Raw genomic sequence first — 24,452 nt, 5'->3', positions numbered from 1 at the left:
TATGATTGTACATCTCTGAAATGCTCCACTGTCATGCAGCGTTGCGTTATTGTCACGTTAGACACAGCACCGACATAAGTGTTTTTTTGTTTGTTATGCTTGTTATAAATAAAAGGTCTATAATGCATTGTAATGACATTAAACTAAGATAATAGATGGTTATCATAATTTTTCAAATCTTTATTAATAAGTAATTATAGAGAAAGTAAAATGACATTTCCGCATTGAATAGAGCTACATACAATTTCTGTAGATGATTCGCAATGCATGCTGGAATCAAGGGGTAGCGTACCCCTATAGGGCTTCAAAGCTAGTCTGGTCCTGGAATCGCTCGAAACAAAGTCATAGTTAGCCCTCGAAATGAAGCCATGGCTCGATGAAATATGAATTGGGATAGCCCTACCCCTAAACGTGAACGCGCAAAACGAAGCCATAGGGGTGAACTAAGCCGTAGGGGTGAATTGGGATTGGCCCATAGACAACACTGTGTTAGCTTGTGGTAGTGGTAGTACTTATTAAAGACTGGGGAGGGAGGGGGGGGGGGGAGATAGACAACACTGTGTTAGCTTAGCATCATTCTCATCATCACCTGTATGTAATGAACATGGATATAATGGGAGTGGTAGTACTTATTAAAGACTAGGGAGGGAGGGGGATAGACAACACTGTGTTAGCTTAGCATCATCATTCTCATGTGTAAAGTCAATTGACCTATCGCTAAGCCACGTCCCCTTTGAAAACTCGGACAAACAAACAATGCTTCACTGACAGTGACTGACCCCCCCTCCCCCCCCCCCAGGTGCTGCTGACTCTCCCCCCCGCTGCCAGACACAACTACTTCCCCCTGCTCTCTGAGCCTCTGCTGATGCTGGAGCAGCTGTTGATGAACCTGAAGGTAGACTGGGCGGACGTAGCGATACGGACCCTCCGGAACCTTCTCCTAGGTCAGGAGCTCGGCTTTGACACGGAGGACATCGACCAGCTTCTCTCCGACTACGCCAGCAAAGCCCTGGACTTCCCCTATGCGCCGAGCGCCAGGTCACGTTCTGGTCAGTACCTCAGAACCTCAGCACACACTCTGACTACTTCTCACTCACGTACTCACTTAAAAATGAGATCCTGCAAGGAAATCAGTCCGACCACATCTATTTACGTGGAAATATTAATCAAGCTGGAACCCAAAAAATGCCAATTCGCTTCCTTTTTTGTCTATATGGCAGTGAAATCCCTAATTTCATCACCTCGAGGAAGACAAAAAGCTATCATATGGTGTTGCGAATAGGTCTAAAATTATATTCAAATAGGTAAAAAAATATAATCTAAAAAGGACTTAAATTTGAAACTTGTAGGAACCCGGTGTATGATTGATTGTCCAACCTCCCTCCCTCCCTCCCCCCCTCCCCCCCTCCCTCCCTTCCTCCCTCCCCAGACTCAGTGATCAGTCTGCAGGACGCCCTGCTACAGTGTCCTGGTCAGGACAGCTGCCCCTCCTCACCCCTTCGACTGGAGTCCCCTCCCCCCTCTGCAGGTGAGAGAGCATTCACACCAATTTCCCCTAAAGGGGAATTATCATTTAATAATATTGCTTTTTTTTCCGTAAAAGTTTTAATTTGATATTTCTAACATTATCTAACTTGGTTTTGTTTACCCGTGGTCTCTGACAGGCAGTACACCCATGCACACCCCATCTTCCAGAGAGGACAGAGAGAGGGATCCTGGTTCAACCAGTAGAAGGGGGCGCTCCCCCTCACAGTTCCACCCCCCTGAGAAACCCCCTGTCCGTAAGGACTGGGTCCCTGACACACAGCAGCACGTCTGCATGGTCTGTCAGCGTGAGAGGTTCACCATGGTGAGACATCCATCAAAAATAAAGCAGTTGAAAATCGATTTCAGGGTGCAGGAAGGTTAGAAATCCTGTAACTCTGACTCCATCCTCTCTCCTCCCCAGTTCAACAGGAGGCACCACTGCCGGAGATGTGGTCGTCTGGTGTGCCACGCGTGCTCCGAGCACAAGATGGCAGTAGAGGGCTGCGCTGAAGAGGATGTGCGTGTTTGTGATCAGTGTTACAGCTTCTTCCACCCAGAGTAAGAGCACACAGACCCACACCAGCTTGAAAACCTATACCTGGACGTAGAAACACATCTCCATTGGTATAATTAGATCTCCTGAACATTCTGTTTTGTTTGTTTCGATCACAGTTCCGACGAAGAGCTGGAGCAGGCTGAAGGTAAAGAGGCGATCATTATTGACATTTTTTTTTTAATGTATTTCTTTGTGAACTGATTCGTTGGGGCGGCTGTGGCGCAGGAGTTAGAGCCGCCATCTAATGATCGCAAGGTTGGCAGATCGGCGGTTCGAGCCCTGGCTGGCCACATGTCGAAGTGTCCTTGGGCAAGACACTGAACCCCAAAATTGCTCCCAGTGAGCGGGCCGGCGCCTTGCATGGCAGCTTGCCGCCATTGGTGTGTGAATGGGTGAATGATAGGCTGTTGTACAGCGCTTTGGAGCAGCTTTGGAGCAGCAAAAAAGGCGCTATATAAGTGCAGTCCATTTAGCATTTACAGAGTTGTGAGTGTGACCCTCTCTCTGCCCCTCCCCAGCGGCTGGCAGCCCCGTGTCTGCAGACGGAGCTTTAGACGGGATGCTTCATCTGCCAGAGGTCCCTCAGCGCCAGATCCGACTCAGCACAAACCTTGCAGAGAACCAACAGCTGCGCAGCGAGTTCTACTATGAGCAGGTCATTGTTCTAGAACAATCCAGTACACCGTGACCCACCACTAAGCTCTGCATTCAGTTCAGATGAGACGTTATTATACTGATGAATGGCAATTGCGCTCAAGCCATGTGCCCACGCCTTTAGATAACTTGGCTAATTATTTCATTTCCTCTTAACCTGTGAAGAATCTTCTTGTCGGTAAAGATGGAATGGATCAATCTATTGAGGATTTCGTGATCTTAAATGCGCTGTGTCATCTCTATAGATCAGGTGTGCAGCATACACGAATTGACATGGAATAGAGATCCAACACGGGTCGTAATGATGACTCTTAAGATTTTATTGGTCACCTTTAGTTCCTTCGTACAAGCATTACACAACTCATTCTTGAACACAGGCAGGTTTAAATACTTTTCATGTTATCACAGATGTTACGCAGTAAGTTGGCTCACACTCCCCTGCCCATATGTTTTAGAAAACCCCATTAGATCCAACACCTGGATGATTTAATCTCTGAGAGATCTGATCATGGAACTGACGTGGTCCTCCTGAACTGTGTCCTTCCCCCCAGGCCCCCAGTGCGTCTCTCTGCGTGGCCATCCTCTCCCTCCACAGTGACCAGACGGCCTGCGGCCACCGGCTCATCACCCACTGCCGCTTCCTGTCCAGTAAGCTGACCAACCCAGAGGTGGACGCCCGCCTCCTCACAGACGTCAAGCGCCAGCTGCTCTTCAGCGCCAAGCTCATGTTCGTTAAGATGGAGCGGAACCAGGACCTGGCCTTGTGTGACAGGTGAGAGGACGGACCGAGTTAATATGGAAGCAATTTACCATGAGAGGAAGGGGGTTGTGGACTCATTTACCACTGGTACAGGGTTGTGGACTCATTTACCACTGGTACAGGGTTGTGAAAAACCTGGATAACCCTGTACAGTGGTAAATGAGTCCACAACCCTGTACAGTGGTAAATGAGTCCACAACCCCCGCCCTCCAATGGTAAATTGCTTTTCTACAACAGCCACCACATAATATAAAAAATAAATACACAGTTGTAACATTAAATTCATCAACGAATGCATTGTAGGTCAGCACAGGTGTTCTTAATCAGATTGATTGGGAGGCGCATTGATACTGGAAATGCAGTCTGAACAGTGGGTTGTTGAGATATTTACCAAGCCTAGCCAATCAGAATCCAGTATCCAAACATGCTGTTTTAGAATTCTATATTCATACCATATGTTATCGTTACTACACAGCCTTGGTCTTGGTCTCATTGTCTGTCACTCTGTCTCTTGCCTCTGTCCGTAGCTACATCAGTAAAGTAGACGTTCTTAAGATCCTGGTGACGGCAAATTACAAATACATCCCCTCTCTGGACGACATCCTGGAGACTGCTGCTGTCACACGCTTACGCAACCAGCTGCTGGAGGCCGAGTACTACAAACTGGCTGTGGAGGTGAGACACTGAGATGGATTATTCACAGCATTGCCATCTATACACAGGGTTCCCGCGCTGGTCTTAAAAAGCCTTAAAGTCTCAAATAAAGCAATCCCATTTATAAGGCCTAAAAAGGTCTCAAACTTCGGTCTAAAAAGGAGGTGCTAGGTCTTAAAAATGAGATCCTGCAAGGAAATCAGTCCGACCACTATCTATTTACGAGGAAATTAATCAAGTTAAAATGCCAATTCGCTTCCTTTTTTGTCTGTATGGCAGTGAAATCCCTAATTTCATCACCTCGAGGATGACAAAAAGCAATCACACAGTGTTTTGCGAATAGGTCTGAAATTCCATCCAAGGAGGTCTATAAAAAAAGGTCTTAAAAGGTCTTAAATTTGACTTGTTGAAACTTGTAGGAACCCTGTGTACAGGCTCTGGTTCAGCGTAATGGATATTGCTTGTGAGAAAAGGTGTGAGAACAGGTGTGAGAACAGGTGTAATTATAAAAATATTATTATTATAATGATAATAATAATAATAATAATAATAATAATAATACATTAGACTTATATAGCGCTTTTCTAGACACTAAAATACGCTTTACAAACTGAAAAGATTGAGTAGTAATAATTAAAAAAACACAAAAAATAAGTAAAAGAAAGTATAGGGGCCTAATTAAGGTAGTGCTGGGGACACATGGGAAGGGGAGGGGGAGAGGGTTAACTGCTGAAGGCGAGCTTGAAGAGGTGGGTTTTGAGGGCCTGTTTAAAGTTTGTGTTCACATGGTAATCTCCTCTGGTCGTCTCCCTGTCACCCTAGGTGTCCACTAAGAGCGGTCTGGACCCGGGGGGGGTGTGGAGCGCGTGGGGCATGGCTTCCCTCAAGGCAGGCAACCTGACTGAGGCCCGGGAGAAGTTTGCCCGCTGCCTTAAAGGACCGGTGGACCGGAACCAGCTGAACCTGGGTCCACGACTGCTGCAGGAGATCGTCCAGCAGCTGGAGTCCATGATCCGCCCCGCATGGGCCACGGTACGACAGAGGGCAAAGCCTTCCACGTTTGTTTACATGTTAAACTGGTGTTCCCTATGCATCAGGGTTCCCACGCTGGTCTTAAAAAGTCTTAAAGTCTAAAATCCAGCAATCCAACCTACAAGGCCTAAAAAGGTCTCAAAGTTCAGTGGTGAGAAAAAAAATGAGTTGCTAGGTCTTAAAAATGAAATCCTGCAAGGAAATCAGTCCGACCACATCTATTTACACGGAAATTAATCAATTCGCTTCCTTTTTTGTCTGTATGGCAGTGAAATCCCTAATTTCATCACCTCGAGGATGACAAAAAGCTATCACATGGTGTCGCGAATAGGTCTAAAATTATATTCAAAGAGTCTAAAAAAGGTATTTTAAAAGGTCTTAAATTTGACTTGTTGAAACTTGTAGGAACCCTGATGCCTGTACTTAACTTGTCTGTGCTGCAGTTCCTTCTATTCCTTCTATTCCTTCTATGGAACCTGTTATGTAACTGCAAAAGGAAAATAGAGCTGCTGTTTAGAAATAGTAGTGACCACCAGATTACTAAACAAAGAAGTCCAGTCTTCAAGCTTCCCACCGCCTGTGTGCCAAGAGGTGTTCCCTTCTCTGCCGTTTGAATAAGGAGACGATGAGAAGTAAAGTAGATTAACGATCTCAAGCCTTTCATGCAGTCGTTCCTAATCACCTTGCCAAGTATTACTCAGTGACTGTCTGGTCTTAAAGACCAGTGGCTCTGTCCCGACAGCGCTACTAGATCAGCATGGTTTATGGTAAATGGTAAATGGTAAATGGACTGCACTTATATAGCGCCTTTTTTGCTGCTCCAAAGTTGCTCCAAAGCGCTTTACAACGGCCTCTCATTCACCCATTCACACACACATTCACACACACATGGCGGCAAGCTACCATGCAAGGGGCCAGCCGGCCCCGCTTACTGGGAGCAATTTTGGGGTTCAGTGTCTTGCCCAAGGACACTTCGATATGTGGCCAGCCGGGGCTCGAACCGCTGATCTGCCAACCTTGTGATCATTAGACGGCGACTCAAACTGAACAGGCTTTGAGCTATGAGCTTTATGCCCCCCCCCAAAAAAATATATCTAATGGATGTATCCTGAGTCATGTTGCCTGGATGCAGTTTCTTAGTTTATATAACATATAGCTTGCTTTAGGGATTTCTTTCTTCTGTTTTTAGTGCAATAGAATACCCACTGCTGTCCTCTTTCTGTCACTATACCATCATTCACTGTGTGTGTTTGTGTGTGTGGGTGTCAGTGTTAATTTTGGCAGGCTTTTTAGTCACTTAGTCTTTGGTGTTTAGATGAAGATGCACACCAGTTCTAGTCACACCCAGTCAACTCCATCCTTCTTAGTTCCAGTCCAGTTCCAGTTGACGAAAGCTGAAAACATTCCAGTGCAGTCTCAGTCCACAAAAACCCCAAAACCTTTTAGTCTAGCCCTTTCGTCATCGACGAAAACTTGACTAAAATCTGTTGAAGTTTTTGTAAACCAAAAACCACACTAAAAAGCCTTCAGTCTTCTTCAATCAAAACTAGACCAGAACCAAGAAGGACAGAAATATCGTGAGCTTAGAATGATATGGTTCTATCTCCGTTTAGGGTAGTTCAGAGATATTGAGCGTCAAAGTTTTTACATTCCATTATGTTTTGTGAGATGGAACCTTTGGTATTTTATTAATTACTAACAAAAAAAAGTCAACATTTTAAAAATAACACCACACAGGCATTAATAAACACCTAATGGATCAGATTATGTAAAAAACTACATTTTGACCAAAAATTTAGATAGAACCTTATAATTCTAACATCACAAATTACTAAATGTGACCAAAACCAATGTACAGCTTCATCCTAAAACCCAGACTAAACCACTAAAAAGCCAAAACTAACCCTGGTGGGTGTGCTGTCTTCCAGTCTTCCAGTGAGGACATCCTAGCCTCCCTGCGGGAGCTGGAGGAGGCCCTGTGTGAGCCGGGCCCGGTGGACTGGCCAGAGGGACCGGTCCAGCACCCCAGCCTCCACCAGGAGATCCTGTACTACCTGCACGGCTACGGGACGCACCTGGCGCTGGTCAGCTTCTACATGCACCACGACTGCATGAAGGAGGCCCTGACACACCTGCTCAGCAAGGTGAGGTGACGGCTAATTACTTAGGACGTATCAATGGATTGCACTTATATAGCGTCTTTATCCAAAGCGCTTTACAACGGCCTCTCATTCACCCATTCACACACACATTCACACACCAATGGCGGCAAGCTGCCATGCAAGGCTCACTGGGAGCAATTTGGGGTTCAGTGTCTTGCCCAAGGACACTTCGACATGTGGCCAGCCGGGGCTCGAACCGCCGATTTGCCAACCTTGCGATCATTAGACAGCGGCTCGACCTCCTGCGCCACAGCCGCCCCTACGTATACTTACGTACAGTTTCACAGTCAGAAAAACCCACGTGTCTTTCAGGGTTCCCGCGCTGGTCTTGAAAAGCCTTAAAAATCTAAAATCCAGCTATGTGATTTATAAGGCCTAAAAAGGTCTTACATTTCAGGTATCAGGTCTAAGAAATTCGGTGCTAGGTCTTTAAAAAATTAGATTAGCTTGTCCTGCAAGGAAATCAGTCCGACCACATCTATTTACGTGGAAATGAAAATTTACTTTTGAGTAATTATGGGACTTATTTATTTTATATTCATTATCCTCCAGACTTTTTTTGTCTGTATGGCAGTGAAATCCCTAATTTCATCACCTCGAGGATGACAAAAAGCTATCATATGGTGTCACGAATAGGTCTAAAATTCTATCCAAAGAGGTCTAAAAAAAGGTCTAAAAAGGTCTTAAATTTGACTTGTTGAAACTTGTAGAAAACCTGCTATGTCTCTTTGCTGTGTCCTGAGCTCTGCCCCCTCCCCTGTGTGTACCAGGAGTGTCCGGAGGAGGTGTTTCTGGAGGGCGTGTTGCAGCCCAGTCTGGAGCGGGGTCTCCTGGGCATGCTGCAGGGGCTGCTGGAGACCCTGGACCCGGGCCTGGATGCCTGCAGCCGCTACCTCATCTCCTCCTGCCAGCTGCTGCAGCGGCGCGGGCACTTCCACACCCTCTACCAGCTGCAGCAGTTCATGATGGTCAGTCTTTTTTCTTTTCTTTTTTTTGTAATTTTTTCTGAGTGGGGCAGTCCCACTCATATTTTTATTGTGTTAGAGATAGTAGAGATTTTGAGAGAGATTTTGAGAGAGAGAGATTTTGAGAGAGAGAGAGAGAGAGAGAGAGAGATAGTAGAGATTTTGAGAGAGAGAGAGAGAGGGAGAGAGAGAGAAGGGATGACATGCAGGATATGCCCGCGGCCGGAATCGAACCCTGCAGTTACGTGGTCAACGCTTAGTCCGCTACGCCACCTAAGCGCCCCTGTGATGGTCAGTCTTTAACACTACAACAGCCGTGCCTATTTTACCTACTAGTAGAGCCGCCTTAGGGGTCAAACAGACCCCATTTTTAGAATGTAAATCTGCTATTTTACACACAGGGATAACTATAGGGCGCTTCTTTTTTTAGCCTGCCCTCCTACACAGAAAAACTTTAAAACATCTTTATACTATCTTATCCTGAAAATGTCAGGATACTGGGTGGTAGAACGCACATATCTAGGAAAAGTCATGAAAGGAGGGTCCTGAAATTTGATCGAGTGCAAAGATCAAATTTTTATTTTTACTCACAGGGGTCACTGTGACCCCTCACGGCTCTTCTAGTGTTAACAATCCACTCCTCTCCCTACCTCCTCCACCACCACCTCCTTCACCTCCTCCTCCTCCTCCTCCTCCTCCACCACCACCACCACCTCCTCCTCCTCCTCCACATCCTCCTCCACCTCCTCTGTCCTGGCAGGATCACGTGCGGGCGGCCATGACGTGCATCCGCTTCTTCACGCGCGGGGCCCAGTCGTACCTGCAGCTGGGAGAGCAGCAGCGCTGGCTGGTCCGGGCCAAGGAGCACCTGAGGACGTACCTGCAGGAGCAGCAGGGCCGCGGGGCCGGACGCAAGAAGTCCCCCGTCAACTCCTTCAGGAAGAAGATGTCCTCCAGTGAAGTGTCCAGGTGAGATGTCCTCCATTGAAGTGTTCAGGTGAGATGTCCTCCAGTGAAGTGTCCAGGTAACATGTCCTCCAGTGAAGTGTCCAGGTAAGATCAGTGGTGTAGTCTAGGTGATACGCAGGACTAAGCCGTATACCCACTAGGAAAGGCCAAGGATTTCCATATACCCACTTAAAAATGTGTGAGGATACGTAACAGCGTATTGTGACAGAACTTTCACTTTCTTTCATAAAATTCACCCCGTCTGTGTTACGAAGCACTCGAATTTTGGACCATTGGGACTGACGAGAGCGTCATATACCATCAATGTGACATTAAATATGTCAAAATGCAGCACTGTCATGCACAGATCAGCCTCATAACATGTAATGTTAGATACAGTATATATAACATTAGACAGGGAGCGCAGATTTATTTTTATGGCGTTCCGAAATCACAGTATATACCCACTAGAAAGTAAGAAGGTAAGATGTCCTCCAGTGAAGTGTCCAGGTAAGGTGTCCTCCAGTGAAGTGTCCAGGTAACATGTCCTCCAGTGAAGTGTCCAGGTAACATGTCCTCCAGTGACGTGTCCAGGTAAGAGAGAGTCAGTGAGACAGAGGACAGCAGCTACCAGCAGCACTCTGTTTATTTCCATGTGTGTGTTGTGATGTCTCTCAATGAAGGAAGTACAGGTGAAAACCTCAGTAACACGAGGCGAATATGGAATAAACGCAGTGTTATGTTATTTATAGTTTAGGGCCGTCATTGAATCAATGCATTAGTGCAGCTTTTTTGCATTCCTACAAGCTTTTGCTGTGCTTTTTCCCCTTTACTGTGTCCCCTATGACTTCTATTGCCCCCCTTGTACTGTCTCTCTGTTCTCCAGTGTCTTTATAAAAAACAAAAAAACGTTTTCCTTCTATCACTGAGACTACCAATGGCCCCTGTCCTGAGCTAGATTACTCTTCCTGCTACGGCTGGTGGATTGATCATTCACTTGCTTAGTCAAATTGATTGTAAGTCACTTTGGAATAAGGCGTCTGCTAAATGCCCAAAATGTAAATGTAAATGTCTTTCTTTATCAGGCACATAAACACTATTGAGCTTCAGCTGGAGGTTACACGGTTCCTGCATCGCTGTGAGACCGCCAGCGCCTCCAAGAGTCCACAGACAAGCCTGTCCTCCAACTCCACAGCCTCCAGCTCCTTGCCCACGCTGTTTGGGGCCAGTGCTATGAAGATCGACATAGCCTGCAAGGTAAGCCCAGCTCTCATAGAAATATACTGCACTCAGTATTGGGTTAAGTCGTGACATGTTTCCGGGTCCAACGTTGGCTGAGGCGCTGTCTTCGAAATGCCGCAGTAATAATAATAATAATTTATATTTGTATAGCGCTTTTCCGAGAGTCAAAGACGCTGACAATATGGGGAAAATGGCAAAGTGCTGTGTCCCTTGTTGTATGAATAGATCCGAGTCTAAAAAACGATTGAACTGTCATTCTACCGCTTTAGTACACTGGTACTCTGGTGCGGGGAATTTTTTATTTGGACCCGGAAATTGCTAAACGTCACGCGTGACGTCAGACTTAACAACCGAATAGAATAGGTTTAATGTGACTAGATAGTTAAAGAATACATGGGCAAGGACATACTTGCACATGCTTGCATAATAGATCATAAACAGTAATGTGACTTTGTGTCATCGCAGGTCATGCTCGGAGGAAAGAACATCGAAGAGGGTTTTGGCATTGCATACAGAGTCATACAGGTAATGAAGAGGTTGTATTCTCACTGAAAGGAGAACCACCATTGACCTACATGCATCATTTCCTTTAAGTTGTTTACTTGTTGTAAATAAAGTATATAAAAACAAATATTCTACGACAGCATGTTTGGATTCTGGATTCTGATTGGCTAGCAACAGTGGTAAATACCCCAACAACCCACAGTTCAGACCGCATTTCCAGTATCAATGCGCCTCCCGATCAATCTGATTAAGAACACCTGTGCTGACCTACAATGCAATGGTTGATCTTGTTTATGGGACTATATTCTGTGGCGGAAGGATATATGTATTCTGAAACGATTAATGATTGTAAATACATGAATTTAATGTTACAACTGTGTATTTTTAAAATATATTATGTGGTGGCTGTTGTAGAAAAGCAATTTACCATTCGAGGGCGAAGGGGGTTGTGGACTCATTTACCACTGTACAGGGTTTTCCTACTCGGCTTCGACTCGTGCCACAACCCTGTACCAGTGGTAAATGAGTCCACAACCCTGTACCAGTGGTAAATGAGTCCACAACCCCCTTCCTCTCATGGTCAATTACTTCCATGTTCTAAGAATGTTGCATACATTTTAAATATTCCATTTGATGTCATAATGCACTCAAGCAGACATTCTCGTCCCCTTCCACCAGGTGTTCCAGCTGGAGGCGTTAGCGGTGTACGTGCGCGCGGGCCAGAGGCTGGTGCGTCAGCGTCAGTACGGGGCTGTGCGGCAGCTGCTGAAGTGTGTGGGCGAATCAGGCACCGCCACCAAGAACGACTGCGACGCCATCGTGCTCGGCTGTGTCTCTGTCGCAGAGAAGGGTCCCGCAGACGTGCGTACCGGTGGCTCACCTCTCCCAGCTTTCCCCACTCTTGTCTGTCTGAGATAATATGTCAATAAAGTTTTTTGTTTTTGTTTTTCCCCCTTTAAGGCCAAGGAGTTGGAGAGTCTCATCTTGGAAACGAAGGGTACAGAGAACAAGGTAACCGCCATTTTATTCTCTCCTTCCTTCCTCCTCATCACCTCTCTGTCTCTCAACCACTACTCCATCACTGCCTATCTCTCTTCCCCTACACCCTCTCTCTCTCTCTCTCTCTCTCTTTCTCTCTCTCTCTCTCTCTCTCTCTCTCTCTCACTACACCACTGCCTATCTCTCTTTCCTTACACCCTCTCTCTCTCACTACATCACTGCCTATCTCTCTTTCCTTACACCCTCTCTCTCTCTCTCTCACTACATCACTGCCTATCTCTCTTCCCCTACACCCTCTCTCTCTCTCTCTCTCTCTCTCTCTCAACCACTCCATCACTGCCTATCTCTCTTTCCTTACACCCTCTCTCTCTCTCTCTCTCTCTCTCTCTCTACCACTCCATCACTGCCTATCTCTCTTCCCTTACCCTCTCTCTCTCTCTCTCTCTCTCTGTCTGTAGATCAAGGCGTACCTGCAGTGCAGTAAGCTGCGGGCGGCCTACCTGCTGGCAGTGAGGCTGGAGGCGGGCAGAGCATGCCCGCTGGTCCAGGAGGTGCTGCTGGCCGCGGCGGGCGCGGGGGACTCTGTGATGCAGGACATTTGCCGCCAGTGGCTGTCTGAGCACCAGGACCGGACGCCACAACAGCGGCAGGGTCGGCCCAATGTCAGGTAACAACACGGGGGGATCCTGGCACGACCAGGGAACCACGGATAGCACTTAAACTAGTCACAAAACTAGGAAGTAGCATTACCTTCACACCTTGGCTGCCCCGTTCGTGTGTCGTGTGACTTCATCCCCTTGTTGGAAGCGGGACACAGTGGTCGGCGACATCTCTGTCAGCTAGGAAAGTGATCGCCAACATGACGGGCTCTTCCTTCGGAGAGGAGAAGTGTATAACCACATGGAATGACTGTATGCAAAGAAAGAACATACAGTACCAGTATCTTTACATTTTGGCTTGATACTTATGTTAGTTGTACTCCTACCTCGGCTAAAAGGGATTCCTCTATTATTAACCACAAAGCCTCTGTATTGTCTTTTTCCTAATACCTGTTTTGTCAGATAAAGACATTAATGAGAGCTATGGAACTGTAAAAGTGCCTCTAGTTAGAAAATAAGCACATCTGTGTTTGTGTTGGGAGTTTGTCAGATCTTGAAAGGTTACGAAAACTGAGAATAGATTGAATCCTTGGGGGCTAGACCACAGATTAAGGCTACTCCTGGATTGAATGAGTCCCCAATGAAAAAAAAGAAAGAAGATAAATTAAAAAGATGAATCTGTGTCACGCCAACCGGCCAATAGAGCTGGGTTGAATGTCTGTCGATTGGGTTTAAATTGATAGGGTTGTTTTTGAAGTGTCAGTGTTTACTTAGCGGCTGTTTATCTGCCAATAACTGTTTTCCCTAGAACATCCTAGAACATCTGACCATCTTACTGCTTTTTCCCTTCAAGGGAAGCTGGACACCAATGGCATTTGGGGTACTTTGGGGAACTTTAAGGGCATTTTAGGCGGCAAGGATGAGCTTACTACAGCATTAAATAAAAACCTTCAAACAAGTTGGATTTATTAAGGGACCCTGGACATATTTCAGGAGTTTAAATCAGGATTCATGCAGACCTTTAATGCCCTTGCTGGTCAGTATTATTTTCTCCTGTGTGTGTGTGTGTGTGTGTGTGTGTGTTTGTGTGTGTGTGTGTGTGTGTGTGTGTGTGTGTGTGTGTGTGTGTGTGTGAGAGAGAGAAAACAAACTGATCAGGAGTCACATGTTGTGGTTATGTTGTGTATGATGTATGTGTATTTATAACTGTTAGGTTTCATATGACCTCATGATTTCTCAATAGGCTTACAAGAATGTGTGTGTGCTTTCTGTGGTCAGATGTTGGCCTTCCTTGTCAGTGTGAATGAAAAGGAATCAGTCTGTAAATGTTTGTATTAGTAGTGTATTACACACATACTTGCCTTTAAACAATCAAAAGAGATGTTATGTCACATAAAGGGATAAGGTTTTTGCCATATTATACCTATTGTCTTTTTAACAACATACAAATGTTATCATTTCTCATTTGTTTAGATATTTTCTGCATTGGCTGTTGTTGTTACCACATTGCTAAAATGACTCAGTAGCCTCTCTCCTCAGAAAATACAGCATAACGTGTGTTAAATGTAATGATATGAGCATAACATTTAAGTTATTGTTGCAAATATTTTTCAGTACATTTGGCGCAAAATTCTCTATGATACTTGAGCACTCTGCATCCCCTTACTGAGACTGTCATCTCTTCACTGTTGCACTTTATCCACCTTGTCAAGATTTCCAGGCCCTAAGACACAAGCCAAAACCAGCTCATGGGGTTGTTAAGTTGTGACGTGTTTCCGGGTCCAACGTTGGCTGAGGCGCTCTCTTCGAAATGCCTCAGTAATAATAATAATAAATTATATTTGTATAGCGCTTTTCCGAGGCTCAAAGATGCTGACAATATGGGAAAAACGGGAAAGTGCTGTGTCCCTTGTTGTATGACTAGATACGAGTCTAAAAAATGATTGAACTGTTATTCTACCGCTTTAGTACACTGGTACTCTGGTGCGGGGAATATTTGGTTTGGACCCGGAAATTGCTAAACTTCACGTTTGACATCAGACATAACAACCTCATTACACAGTTTGGGAGAAAAAATATGATTACATAATATTTCAAGTACTGTGTAATGTATAAGTCAGAGGTTGGAATCTGTGAGGTGAATGGCTGGACTTGTTTTTGCTGATTGACCTCCCTGTTTGACTCTTGCCTTTGAACAAGAAAACTAAACTAACCTTAATCCACAGAAAACTGTATTAATCTGCTCTGGGGTTGTGAGACTGACTGCCAGTTTAACAGAATGAAAAGTAATTCAATAAATAAAATGAATTTGCTTTCCTAGATTGTTATGGTAATTACTGTCTTTAGTGGTGGCCATGTTAAGAAAAATAATAAGGTAAACAAAGCCCTATTTGTGGGCAAAGATTTAACGTATATGAGATGATTTCTCATTGGTGTGAAACTGTTGATAACACAAACCGTGACAGTAAGCATGTTTTGTTTTATTTACAGTGTATGTAAACATTCAACTCGTTCAACATGACTGCAAATGTAGTAAAAGGCATGTTCGACATTTGTATATAAAATACATCCATAGAAATCTTGGCAGCTTATCATGTGCTGGATGCTGAGTGGCACAACCAAACAACCAAACAGGTAAATAAAGCAAGCTTGGAATGGGCAGTAATATTAAATCAAAAAAAAGAAAATCCATAACAAGGATTTTACCCTGGCTAGACCTTCACAGTATCTATATTACAATATTATCATCCCTGAAATCCCATCAGGCAACTGTAATAATTAAAGGTACAGTATAAAGACAAATGATTAAAAAAATGTGAAATATCTAATCACATTTAAACAAGAAGAATTCCTTTGAGAACAGAGATGGTGGATGGTGATTAACAGGATGGTTCCCATTCGATGCCGAGTAGCTCGCTGCTGGCGTCCCAGAGTCTCCGTGAGGTATCCTCACTCCTACCCTGGGGGGCCACAAAGGCTGGGGCACAGTCACTGGAACAGACATGAAGAGGTATGTAAGTAAGTAAGTAAAATGTATTTATACAGCACCTTTCCCAGACCAAGGGTCACAAAGTGCTTTACATAACAAGGAAGAAACACAATAAAACATAATACAAGAGCGAAAGCCACAGCAGGTTAAAACAGGCAAACAAGTGAAAATAAAAACAAGTAACAGACAACAGGTGTACAACAACATCCGCAGGACACAAAAAGACAGGCCCTTGGGGCTATCCAAAAGCCTGTCTATACAACACAGTCTTTAGCTGTTTTTTTAAAAACCTTGACCGAGCCAGCTGATCTAAGTTCCAAGGCCAGAGCATTCCAGAGCCTGGGGGCCACGGTTTGGAATGCTCCATCACCCTTGGTCTTCAGTCTGGCACGGGGGACAGCCAGCAAACCCTGGTCAGAGGACCTGAGAGACCTACTGGGGCTGTAAGGACGCAGTAGGTCACAGATGTAAGCAGGTGCCTGACCATGGAGGAGGGCCATTGATGGAGGGCATGATGGCGTTACTTTAGTCAGTGGAGAAATGACTCCAATCGTGACGGGCCTCAACTCTTGCTTCAGAGAGAAGTGTATAACCACATGGAATGACTGTACGCACAGAAAGTACATACAGTACCAGTATCTCAATATTTTGGCTTGATACTTATCTTAGTTGTACTCCCTCTACCTCGACTAAAAGGGATTCCTCTATTACTAACCGCAAAACCTCTGAATTCTCTTTTTGTTAATACCGGTACCTGTTTTGTCAGATTTTTTTTTTTTTTTTTTTCTAACACCAGGGGAGCCACCCCTCCTAAATTTCGTTGTTTGGTACCTGTACTATAGCAATGACAATAAAGACCATTCATTCATTCATTCATTCATAATGAGAGCTATGTGTCTCTGTAACAGATGAAGAGGTGTTACTTTAGTTACTGAGGTAGTCAGTGTCTAAACCCCAACTGAACTCAATCCTGGTTATCCTCTCGTATGAAAAGCAGTCCATTTTGTTTCCTTTATCACCATTATTTTGTGAGCTTAGAATTATAAGGTTCTATCTCCATTTAGGGTAGTTCAGAGATATTGAGCGTTATTTTTTTTTATTCAACATTTTAAAAATAACACCACACAGGCATTAATAAACAACTAATGGATCAGATTATGTCAAAAACTCAATTTTGACAAAAATTGAGATAGAACCTTATAATTCTAACGTCACAATTTCAATCTAGCTACGGTAAGGAGCCAGATCTGCTGAGCTACAGTATATACACGACGGCATAACCCCTCTACCTACCTGAAGTGTTTTCCAGAAATGGATTCCAGCTCGTCAGCCACGGCGCAGTAAATGGACGTCTGTGCCCCCTCCCGAGGCTTCTTCAGGAACATGGAGAAGAGCGTGAACATCAGAGACATGATAGACGAGTGTCTCACCAGCTCAGAGCGGACAGACCCTGGGTGAACCGAGTTCACGGTCACACTGGAACCTGGGAAACAACAACATGGCAGAGGGCAGGTGGTCACCGCGGGGACAGTGTTACTCCATGATTACACACACACACACACACACACACACACACACACAGTTATACAGCCTGGACACACACACACACACACATAGTTATACAGCCTGGACACACACACATAGTTATACAGCCTGGACACACACACACACACACATAGTTATACAGCCTGAACACACACACACACACACACACACATGGTTATACAGCCAGAACACACACACACACACACACACACATAGTTATACAGCCTGAACACACACACACACACACACACATAGTTACCCACTGTATGAAGACGGTTATGGCTAATTGTAAGTCTACCCTAGTAAATGTGATAGTTTTTACCATTCTGTTTCTGTTTTGGTCGTTTGACCAATTGAAATTCTATGCACGTGATTCTACTGTATGCTACAGGGTTCCCGCGCTGGTCTTAAAAAGCCTTAAAGGCTAAAATCTAGCATTTCAATTTATAAAGCCTAAAAAGGTCTCAAATTCCAGTTATTCGGTCTAAAAATTAGGTGCTAGGTCTTAAAAATTAGATCCTGCAAGTAAATCAGTCCGACCACATCTATTTACGCGGAAATGAATCAAGCTGGAACCCCCCGGAAAAACCAATTTGCTTCCTTTTCTGTCTGTATGGCAGTGAAATCCCTAATTTCATCACCTCGAGCGAGGATGACAAAAAGCTATCATATGGTGTCGCGAATAGGTCTAAAATCAAAATGCTATTCAAAGAGGTCTAAAAAAAGGTCTAAAAATGTCTTAAATTGGACTTGTTGAAACGTGTAGGAACCCTCGAGAGAGAGAGAGGCTGTGAGGCTCTTAGCAGTGTTGAATGGTGACGGTCCCACTTAGTATAGTTGTGTTTTCGTTCCCTCTCTCGCCCCATCTATTTCAGCATGGGGGTCAGTCATTGGCTAGTACCTTTGAGTCTGCGAGCCAGCTCCCTGGCGAACAGCACGTTGGCCAGTTTGCTCTGGCAGTACGCCAGGCCGCTGTTGTAGCTGCCTTGGCTCAACAGGTCGTGAAAACGGATCCAGCCAAAGTTGTGACCGAAAGAGGAGACCACCACGATGCGTGCAGGTGCACTGCGCTTCAATAAGCCAATCAGGAGGTACGTCAACAGGAAGTGCCCTACCAGGAAGTAAACAAAACAACACGTTCAATCAACATTGTATGGCATTGTTATATATCATTGTTATATCATTGTTATATCATTTGTGGTCCTCTGTGGTTCAGTTGGTAGAGCATGGCGCTAACAGAAGATCATCGGCGCCCCCCTCCCCTCTCTGGAAGAGCTGTACAACACACGCTGCCTCAGGAAGGCCTCCAAGATCTCCAGAGACCCATCCCACCCTGGGAACGAACACTTTGTTCGGCAGGCGGTTCAGGACCATGTCCGCAAGGACAAATAGACTGAAGCTCAGCTTCTACCCTAGACCTAGGTTCTAGGCCCTGGACAATCTAGACAATTTGATGGCAGCTACTAGATTGTAATCATAAGTGCAATACTGAAATACAAATGTGAACATTTCAAACCTGCAAACTGCGACACTTTAAATGAATGTGCAATAATACTATGTGCAATATGACAACCCTCGTGTACATAAGGTTCAGAGATAGGAAATGTTAGGATATTTATAGCATAAAGGTTCAGAGATAGGAAATGTTAGGATATTTATAGCATAGCATAGAGTACAGCACAGTGTTTTATTTGTATAGTATAGTAGTATAGTGGATAGTGTATATAGCCTTTATTTATGTAAACCAGCTCTTTTCCCTTCTTGTTTTTAGTAAAAAAAAATCCTAGCAGCAGGGGAGCCCCCCCTCCTAAATTTCGTTGTATGGTACCTGTACTGTATTAATGACAATAAAGACCATTCATTCATTCATAACAACGCTTAGGTTGTGGGTTCGTTCCCCGCTGGGACCATATATACTGAAATGTATGTACCGTATTTTCCGCACTATAAGGCGCACTTAAAAGTCCCCCCCCCAAAAAAAACGGCAGTGCGCCTTATAATCCGGTGCGCCTTATATATGGATCAAAATGTAAAAATTACATGACCAATATTTTTTTTTTAATAATAATAATAAAATGTTTCAGTACGACTGGTAAACTACAAAGCCGCACCGCTTGCAGCATTACGGTAATCAGTAAACACCGGTGCTTACGGCCGCCATCTTGGAATCTCCGCGAATGCTATGCTATTGTTATGCTATCATGTGCTCTGAATGGATGCCGTACTCGCCCAACTGTTCAATTCGGACACTGAAGAAGAATAATTCAAGGGATTCGTGGACGAGGAATGAACTGAAAAAGTGAGCTTTACGTGTTATACATAACTGAACAATGTTGAGTTATGCACTAACGTTTGATTTAGTGGTATCAGACTGTTTCTTTTACTACGTGTTTACTGAAATAAAGTTTGAATGTTTGACTGAATTGAATTAATGAACATCTCATCCCTCTGTCTCCATGTCATTGTAGAACACCCATGCCTTTGGAATGTGAAGCTTGAGGTCTACAAAGACAAAGACATCTTAAATGAAGGAGGAGAACCTGACGAGAAGGAGGATAACATCCTGTCCTTTTCTTCACAGTTGCCCGTGTATCATAGGCTTTAGATTTTGAACTTAAGATCACTCTGATCATTACGTTGTTATGAACCCCAAGAGAAGAGAGAACATTATCGATGGCAGTAGATACGTTTCCGACGACACAGTATACCTAACGACAATACTATCAGACTGTTTCTTTTACTACGTGTTTACTGAATCAGGGAAAAGTTCCCCTCCACGTTTGGGAGAAGAGTGAACAAGGCTGGGAGATATTGTTAATATTGTTAATATGTTATTGTTAATATTGTTAATATGCACATTAACGTTTGAACAACGTTACCATGGGAGTGAACGGAGTTGTCAGAACGCTTAATAAAGTTTGACTTTATCGGACTGTTTTGTTGACATTCCCTTTAGCACAGCTCCATCTAGTGGATGCATAACGCAACCCCAGTCAAAAAAAAAAAAAAACGACAGTGCGCCTTATAATCCGGTGCGCCCTATATATGAAAACAGTTCTAAAATAGGCCATTCATTGAAGGTGCGCCTTATAATCCGGTGCGCCTTATAGTGCGGAAAATACCGCACTCACTGCAATGTACGTCGCTTTGGATAAAAGTGTCAGCTAAATGGCATATATTATTATATATTATTTGTGACAGCAACGGGAACAAGTCACCAACCAATCAAAATGGTCTGACTATTAATTGAGAAAAATGTCAAATACATTTCAATGTTGTTGAAAATCGATGACACACTCGTGGTTAGTCAAGCCAAAACATTGCATCCATGGATCAATGGATTTGGTGAGTAACCCTCCCCACTACTCTACACTAACTAGGTAGTAGTTGAACGCTGACATTTATTTACATTTTTCAGAATAAAAGTCTGACCGGTCCGTCGGTTGGCGACTTGTTCCCGGTTTCACCAGCTAGTGACGTTAGAATTAGAATTATAAGGTTCTATCTCAATTTTTGCCAAAATTTAGTTTTTTTTTACATAATCTGATCCATTAGGTGTTTATTAATGCCCGTGTGGTGTTATTTTTTAAAAAGTTGACATTTTTTAGTTAGTAATTCATAAAATACAAAGGTTCCATCTCACAAAACATAATGGAAGGTAAAAACTTTGATGCTCAATATCTTAGAACTACCCTAAACGGAGATAGAACCTTATCATTCTAAGCTCACGAGCTGCTGTCCCTTCTATCAGAACATGGATATTATTAGAATAGAAGCATACTGCATTGTTATGTAATTGAAGGGAAATTGGCTGCCTCATCCTTCCACCCACATGGCTTTCCTTCCATGACTGGCAGTCTCTTATGCCCCTGAGTCTCTCCCTCAACCACTCAGAGACTCACCCTCACTCTCCACTTTTAAATCCCACCTCAACACCTACCTGTTCTCCCATGCTTCCAACCTCCCCTACCCCTAACCATCTCCCCTAACTCTGCCACCCCCCCTCCCCTCCTGGACATGCATACAACCTCCCCTACCCCTAACCATCTCCCCTAACCCTGCCACCCCCCCTCCCTGTTCGTTAACTCTGTGTTCTATGTGCCCATGTTATCTGTTGCTTGTTGTTTCTGTGTTTTCCGTTTCTCCCACATTGTCTCCCATAGCGTCTTTGAGCCTCGGAAAAGCGCTATATAAATATAATGAATTATTATTAAGTGTGCTTGCAGTAGCAAGCGGGCATGGTCTTCGCCGGGGATGCAGTGGAGTGGCCCAGGGGGGGGGGGGCAAGCACACTTCACAATTTCCACAGGAATGCATACGGTTTACCCACAATGCCCCGTTAAGCGGCCAAAAAAGTCCATAGACAATGAATTGGGCAATATTGAAAACGCCACAGCTCGGCCTCTGGGTGACGTAAAGACACGCGGGTTTCGCCGGGGGGGGCAGGGTGGTGACCAAAACACACACACACATACACACACACACACACACAGACTTTTTGTGGAGAGAAATCGCCATTGAAATTCAATGGCGGAACTTTGAGAACAGAGTGAGCAGAAAACGTTTTTGAACTTTTTGTACACATTTTGCACACTGCTCCCACGGTTACAATTGTATGTCTATATTCAAAAATGGAAACGTAGAGCATGGAAACGTAGAGCAACTCTACGCCAAAATATCAACATATAAGCCCAAACATTAATAGTTTTTACGTTTCAGCTGTTTGTTTCAGAGCTAGCCAAAGACAAGCAGAGGTCTGGCTAGAGTGAGTTGCTATGACAACGAATTTGCCACTGTCAACAGATGTGTTGATAGGGCTCAAAACAGGTGCGGCCGGGTGGCAGAGAGAGTGGACCAGCATACAGACACAATCACTCACACATACACACGCGCACACACACACACACACACACACACCCCACAACTCGGCCCCCGGGTGAGCTAGAGAAACGCGGTCTTCGCCGGGGGGTGCAGGGGAGTGGCCCAGGTGGGGGGGTGGGGCAGGTGCAGGGGTGGGGAGGGCCCAGAGGCCACTGACCTGCCCCCTACTGGCTGTGAGGGGCAAGCACACTTCACAATTTCCACAGGAATTGTCCCTGTCTAGTTATTATTATTATTACTAGTCTTTTCCCCAGCATTACTCTGCAAAGCCCCTCTCACCTAGGTGATTGACACCCAGCTGCATCTCAAAGCCGTCTGCTGTTTTGGTGTAGGGACACATCATCACCCCGGCGTTGTTAATCAGGATATGCAGGTGGTTGACCTCTGACGTGGAGAGAGAAGGGGAAAAGCACAACATGACAACAAGTTTGTGCTTTACTGTCATTCAGATGTCAATCTGGGAGGAGTTTTAGAATTTAGAATTTAGAATTTTAGTGTTAAAAGTCACATGTAGCATGCACACCTTTGAGGAATTTCTGTGCAAAGGCACGTATGGAGCAGGTATCGGCTAGATCGAGCTCTCGGACCTCCACCTGTGCGTTGCTGTACACAGCACGCATCCACGCTGCCGCCTCCTCACCCTTCTCCACGTCCCGGCATGCCAGAATCACCCTGGCACCTGGAAAAGATGAAAAATGATCAACATATTCTCTGTTGTTGTAAAAATTCTTCTTGATGAGATGCCAGTGCCAGTGGCCAAAGACAATACTGGATGTTTCCAAATACAGAAACGGCATCATTTCCTCTTCCTTTAAGGTTTACTGCTCAGTGAGTTGATTGGGAGATCAAATCACAGCTTCTCCTGGCTTTTGAGGTCACAGGGTAGAAGGAGGCAAAGAAAAGACACCTGAATTACTATTAGGCCCAAGGAACAAAAGTTTATCACCTCGTATTGCCAGGTCTAGTGCTGTCTCCTTCCCGATGCCTGTGTTGGCTCCAGTTATCAGGGCTGTCTTCCCATCAAGGCGGGTCATGGACTGACACACTCCACCAGCAGAATATTTCCTTGAAAAGAAAGTGTATTCTAATCAAATGTCGAAGCAGATCTTTTCCTGTTTTGTAATGACACATTATGCATTACAATGTTACTGTTTGGTTACAGGGAAAGGAAAGGACCCACCATGCACAGTGCTACAGTATTCAGTGAGCAAGAGGACATTTCGCAAGACAATCCCCTCTGATAACAATCACCGTAGGTCTACTTGAACGTCAGGTCGTGCGACGAAATGAGGCGAAGTACATAACCAATGGCTCAGCGCAGAGACGCATACAGTTATAACTCCGCCTACGCTCGACCGCCTGATATGCATAATATGCGTAGATCGACTCCCCCGATGTATTTCTCTTTGCATTTAAACAGTAAACACATTAAAACCTCAGTAAAGACTTGATTCTTCATACTTAATTACCATAATACCGTATGCTGGCCTTATTATGAACATTATTGTGTTTTATGGGCTGTGACACAGTAATCTATGTATACTGTCATGTACTCTATTCCTGACCAATAGCCTTGATATACGGTCAAACTAAATCACCTTTTGCTGTTGCAATCATTTCTTTAAAAAAAATTTTTTATTATATGACGTTGTAACCTAAATAAGGAGGTGATGCTGCTACCTTGACAACAAAATGAATAGCCCCAATTGCATATCATAAGAGAATAGCCTAACGTCACGTCACACTTACCTTATGTGTGGTGCAAACAAAATCATCAGGAGTGTTACCACTCCGAGGCCTGCGACAATTAGTACAAGCACCATCATGACACGGATCTACGGCCAATCCTCTGCTCTCACTCTCGGACCTGAGTTCGGCTCTGTGGCCGACAGCTGACGGAGGGGAGGCGGGTGTGTGTGGAGCAGGGAGCGATGCTCGTTGAATGGGATCCTGGGATTGTAGTTTTCTGTCATTTAGATTCAAATGCATGTACGGTATTGTATGCACGCATGCATTAATTGAATTACATTGTGAATTAGTGATAGGTGTAGGTGTAATATCAATTTGTTAAATCTCGTATGTTTCCTCTTAAGCCTTTGATACATATAATATGGGGTTTTTCGTGTTACAGGCTTACCTGAATTTATTTGGTTAGTGATGAAGATTCTCTTTTCTAAATCTATCAAATCTATCTTTTTGTTTTGTTTTGGTTGCAATTTTATCAAACGTGCCATTTGATTTGTAAGATAGAGAGACATTATATGAACGACATGTTTATGTGATGATTCCATTGACTTATGAGTTATTTAACAACTACATTTACCGGAATTCACTAGTCGTTTAGCTGTCATGGTAAAGCCTGTATAGGTATTTTAGACGCATCATTTAAATTCGACCGTAATGTAGTACTTTTTGTAGTTGTATCTGAAGTATAC

At 44.4% G+C, this 24,452-nt stretch overlaps 2 protein-coding genes across 2 annotated transcripts in view; one reads left to right on the top strand and one right to left on the bottom strand.

The window, feature by feature from the left end:
- The window catches only part of zfyve26 (zinc finger, FYVE domain containing 26), a gene marked incomplete at its 5' end in the record, with an annotated part of 38,602 nt that extends 25,705 nt beyond the window's left edge, over window positions 1-12,897 (top strand). Inside the window, 17 exons of the mRNA XM_080543347.1 lie at window positions 800-1,049; window positions 1,430-1,528; window positions 1,665-1,849; window positions 1,949-2,085; window positions 2,200-2,228; window positions 2,602-2,738; window positions 3,289-3,509; window positions 4,025-4,172; window positions 4,974-5,183; window positions 7,112-7,327; window positions 8,116-8,313; window positions 9,071-9,279; window positions 10,344-10,515; window positions 10,966-11,025; window positions 11,683-11,865; window positions 11,965-12,015; window positions 12,462-12,897. Coding sequence (XP_080399473.1) covers window positions 800-1,049; window positions 1,430-1,528; window positions 1,665-1,849; window positions 1,949-2,085; window positions 2,200-2,228; window positions 2,602-2,738; window positions 3,289-3,509; window positions 4,025-4,172; window positions 4,974-5,183; window positions 7,112-7,327; window positions 8,116-8,313; window positions 9,071-9,279; window positions 10,344-10,515; window positions 10,966-11,025; window positions 11,683-11,865; window positions 11,965-12,015; window positions 12,462-12,674 — 2,718 coding nt within the window. The 3' untranslated portion in view covers window positions 12,675-12,897. The remainder of the gene's footprint in view (window positions 1-799; window positions 1,050-1,429; window positions 1,529-1,664; window positions 1,850-1,948; window positions 2,086-2,199; window positions 2,229-2,601; window positions 2,739-3,288; window positions 3,510-4,024; window positions 4,173-4,973; window positions 5,184-7,111; window positions 7,328-8,115; window positions 8,314-9,070; window positions 9,280-10,343; window positions 10,516-10,965; window positions 11,026-11,682; window positions 11,866-11,964; window positions 12,016-12,461) is intronic.
- Window positions 12,898-15,061: 2,164 nt separating this feature from the next.
- rdh12 (retinol dehydrogenase 12) lies at window positions 15,062-23,891 on the bottom strand. Its single transcript, XM_080533123.1, has 7 exons — window positions 23,767-23,891; window positions 22,964-23,082; window positions 22,541-22,696; window positions 22,297-22,401; window positions 18,038-18,247; window positions 16,885-17,074; window positions 15,062-15,593 (listed from the first exon to the last, which is right to left on the bottom strand). Exons 1-7 carry the CDS (start codon window positions 23,841-23,843, stop codon window positions 15,482-15,484), a joined length of 969 nt encoding a protein of 322 aa, XP_080389249.1. The 5' UTR covers window positions 23,844-23,891; the 3' UTR covers window positions 15,062-15,481.
- Between the last annotated feature and the right edge of the window lie 561 nt (window positions 23,892-24,452).

This window comes from Nansenia antarctica (assembly GCF_963989245.1).
Source record: "Nansenia antarctica genome assembly, chromosome: 1".
In the NCBI taxonomy this organism is placed as follows: Eukaryota; Metazoa; Chordata; class Actinopteri; order Argentiniformes; family Microstomatidae; genus Nansenia; species Nansenia antarctica.
The sequence above is the reverse complement of the archived record's forward strand: the minus strand, read 5'-3'. Positions and strand labels throughout refer to the sequence as shown.

Excerpts from the sequence above, each read along its gene's own strand:
- rdh12 (XM_080533123.1), bottom strand. The coding sequence starts at position 23,843 with ATGATGGTGCTTGTACTAATTGTCGCAGGCCTCGGAGTGGTAACACTC. Across the intron at positions 23,083-23,766 it reads TTGTTTGCACCACACATAAG|GAAATATTCTGCTGGTGGAG; the intron begins GTAAGTGTGACG and ends TTTCTTTTCAAG. Across the intron at positions 22,402-22,540 it reads TGCACAGAAATTCCTCAAAG|AGGTCAACCACCTGCATATC; the intron begins GTGTGCATGCTA and ends TCTCCACGTCAG.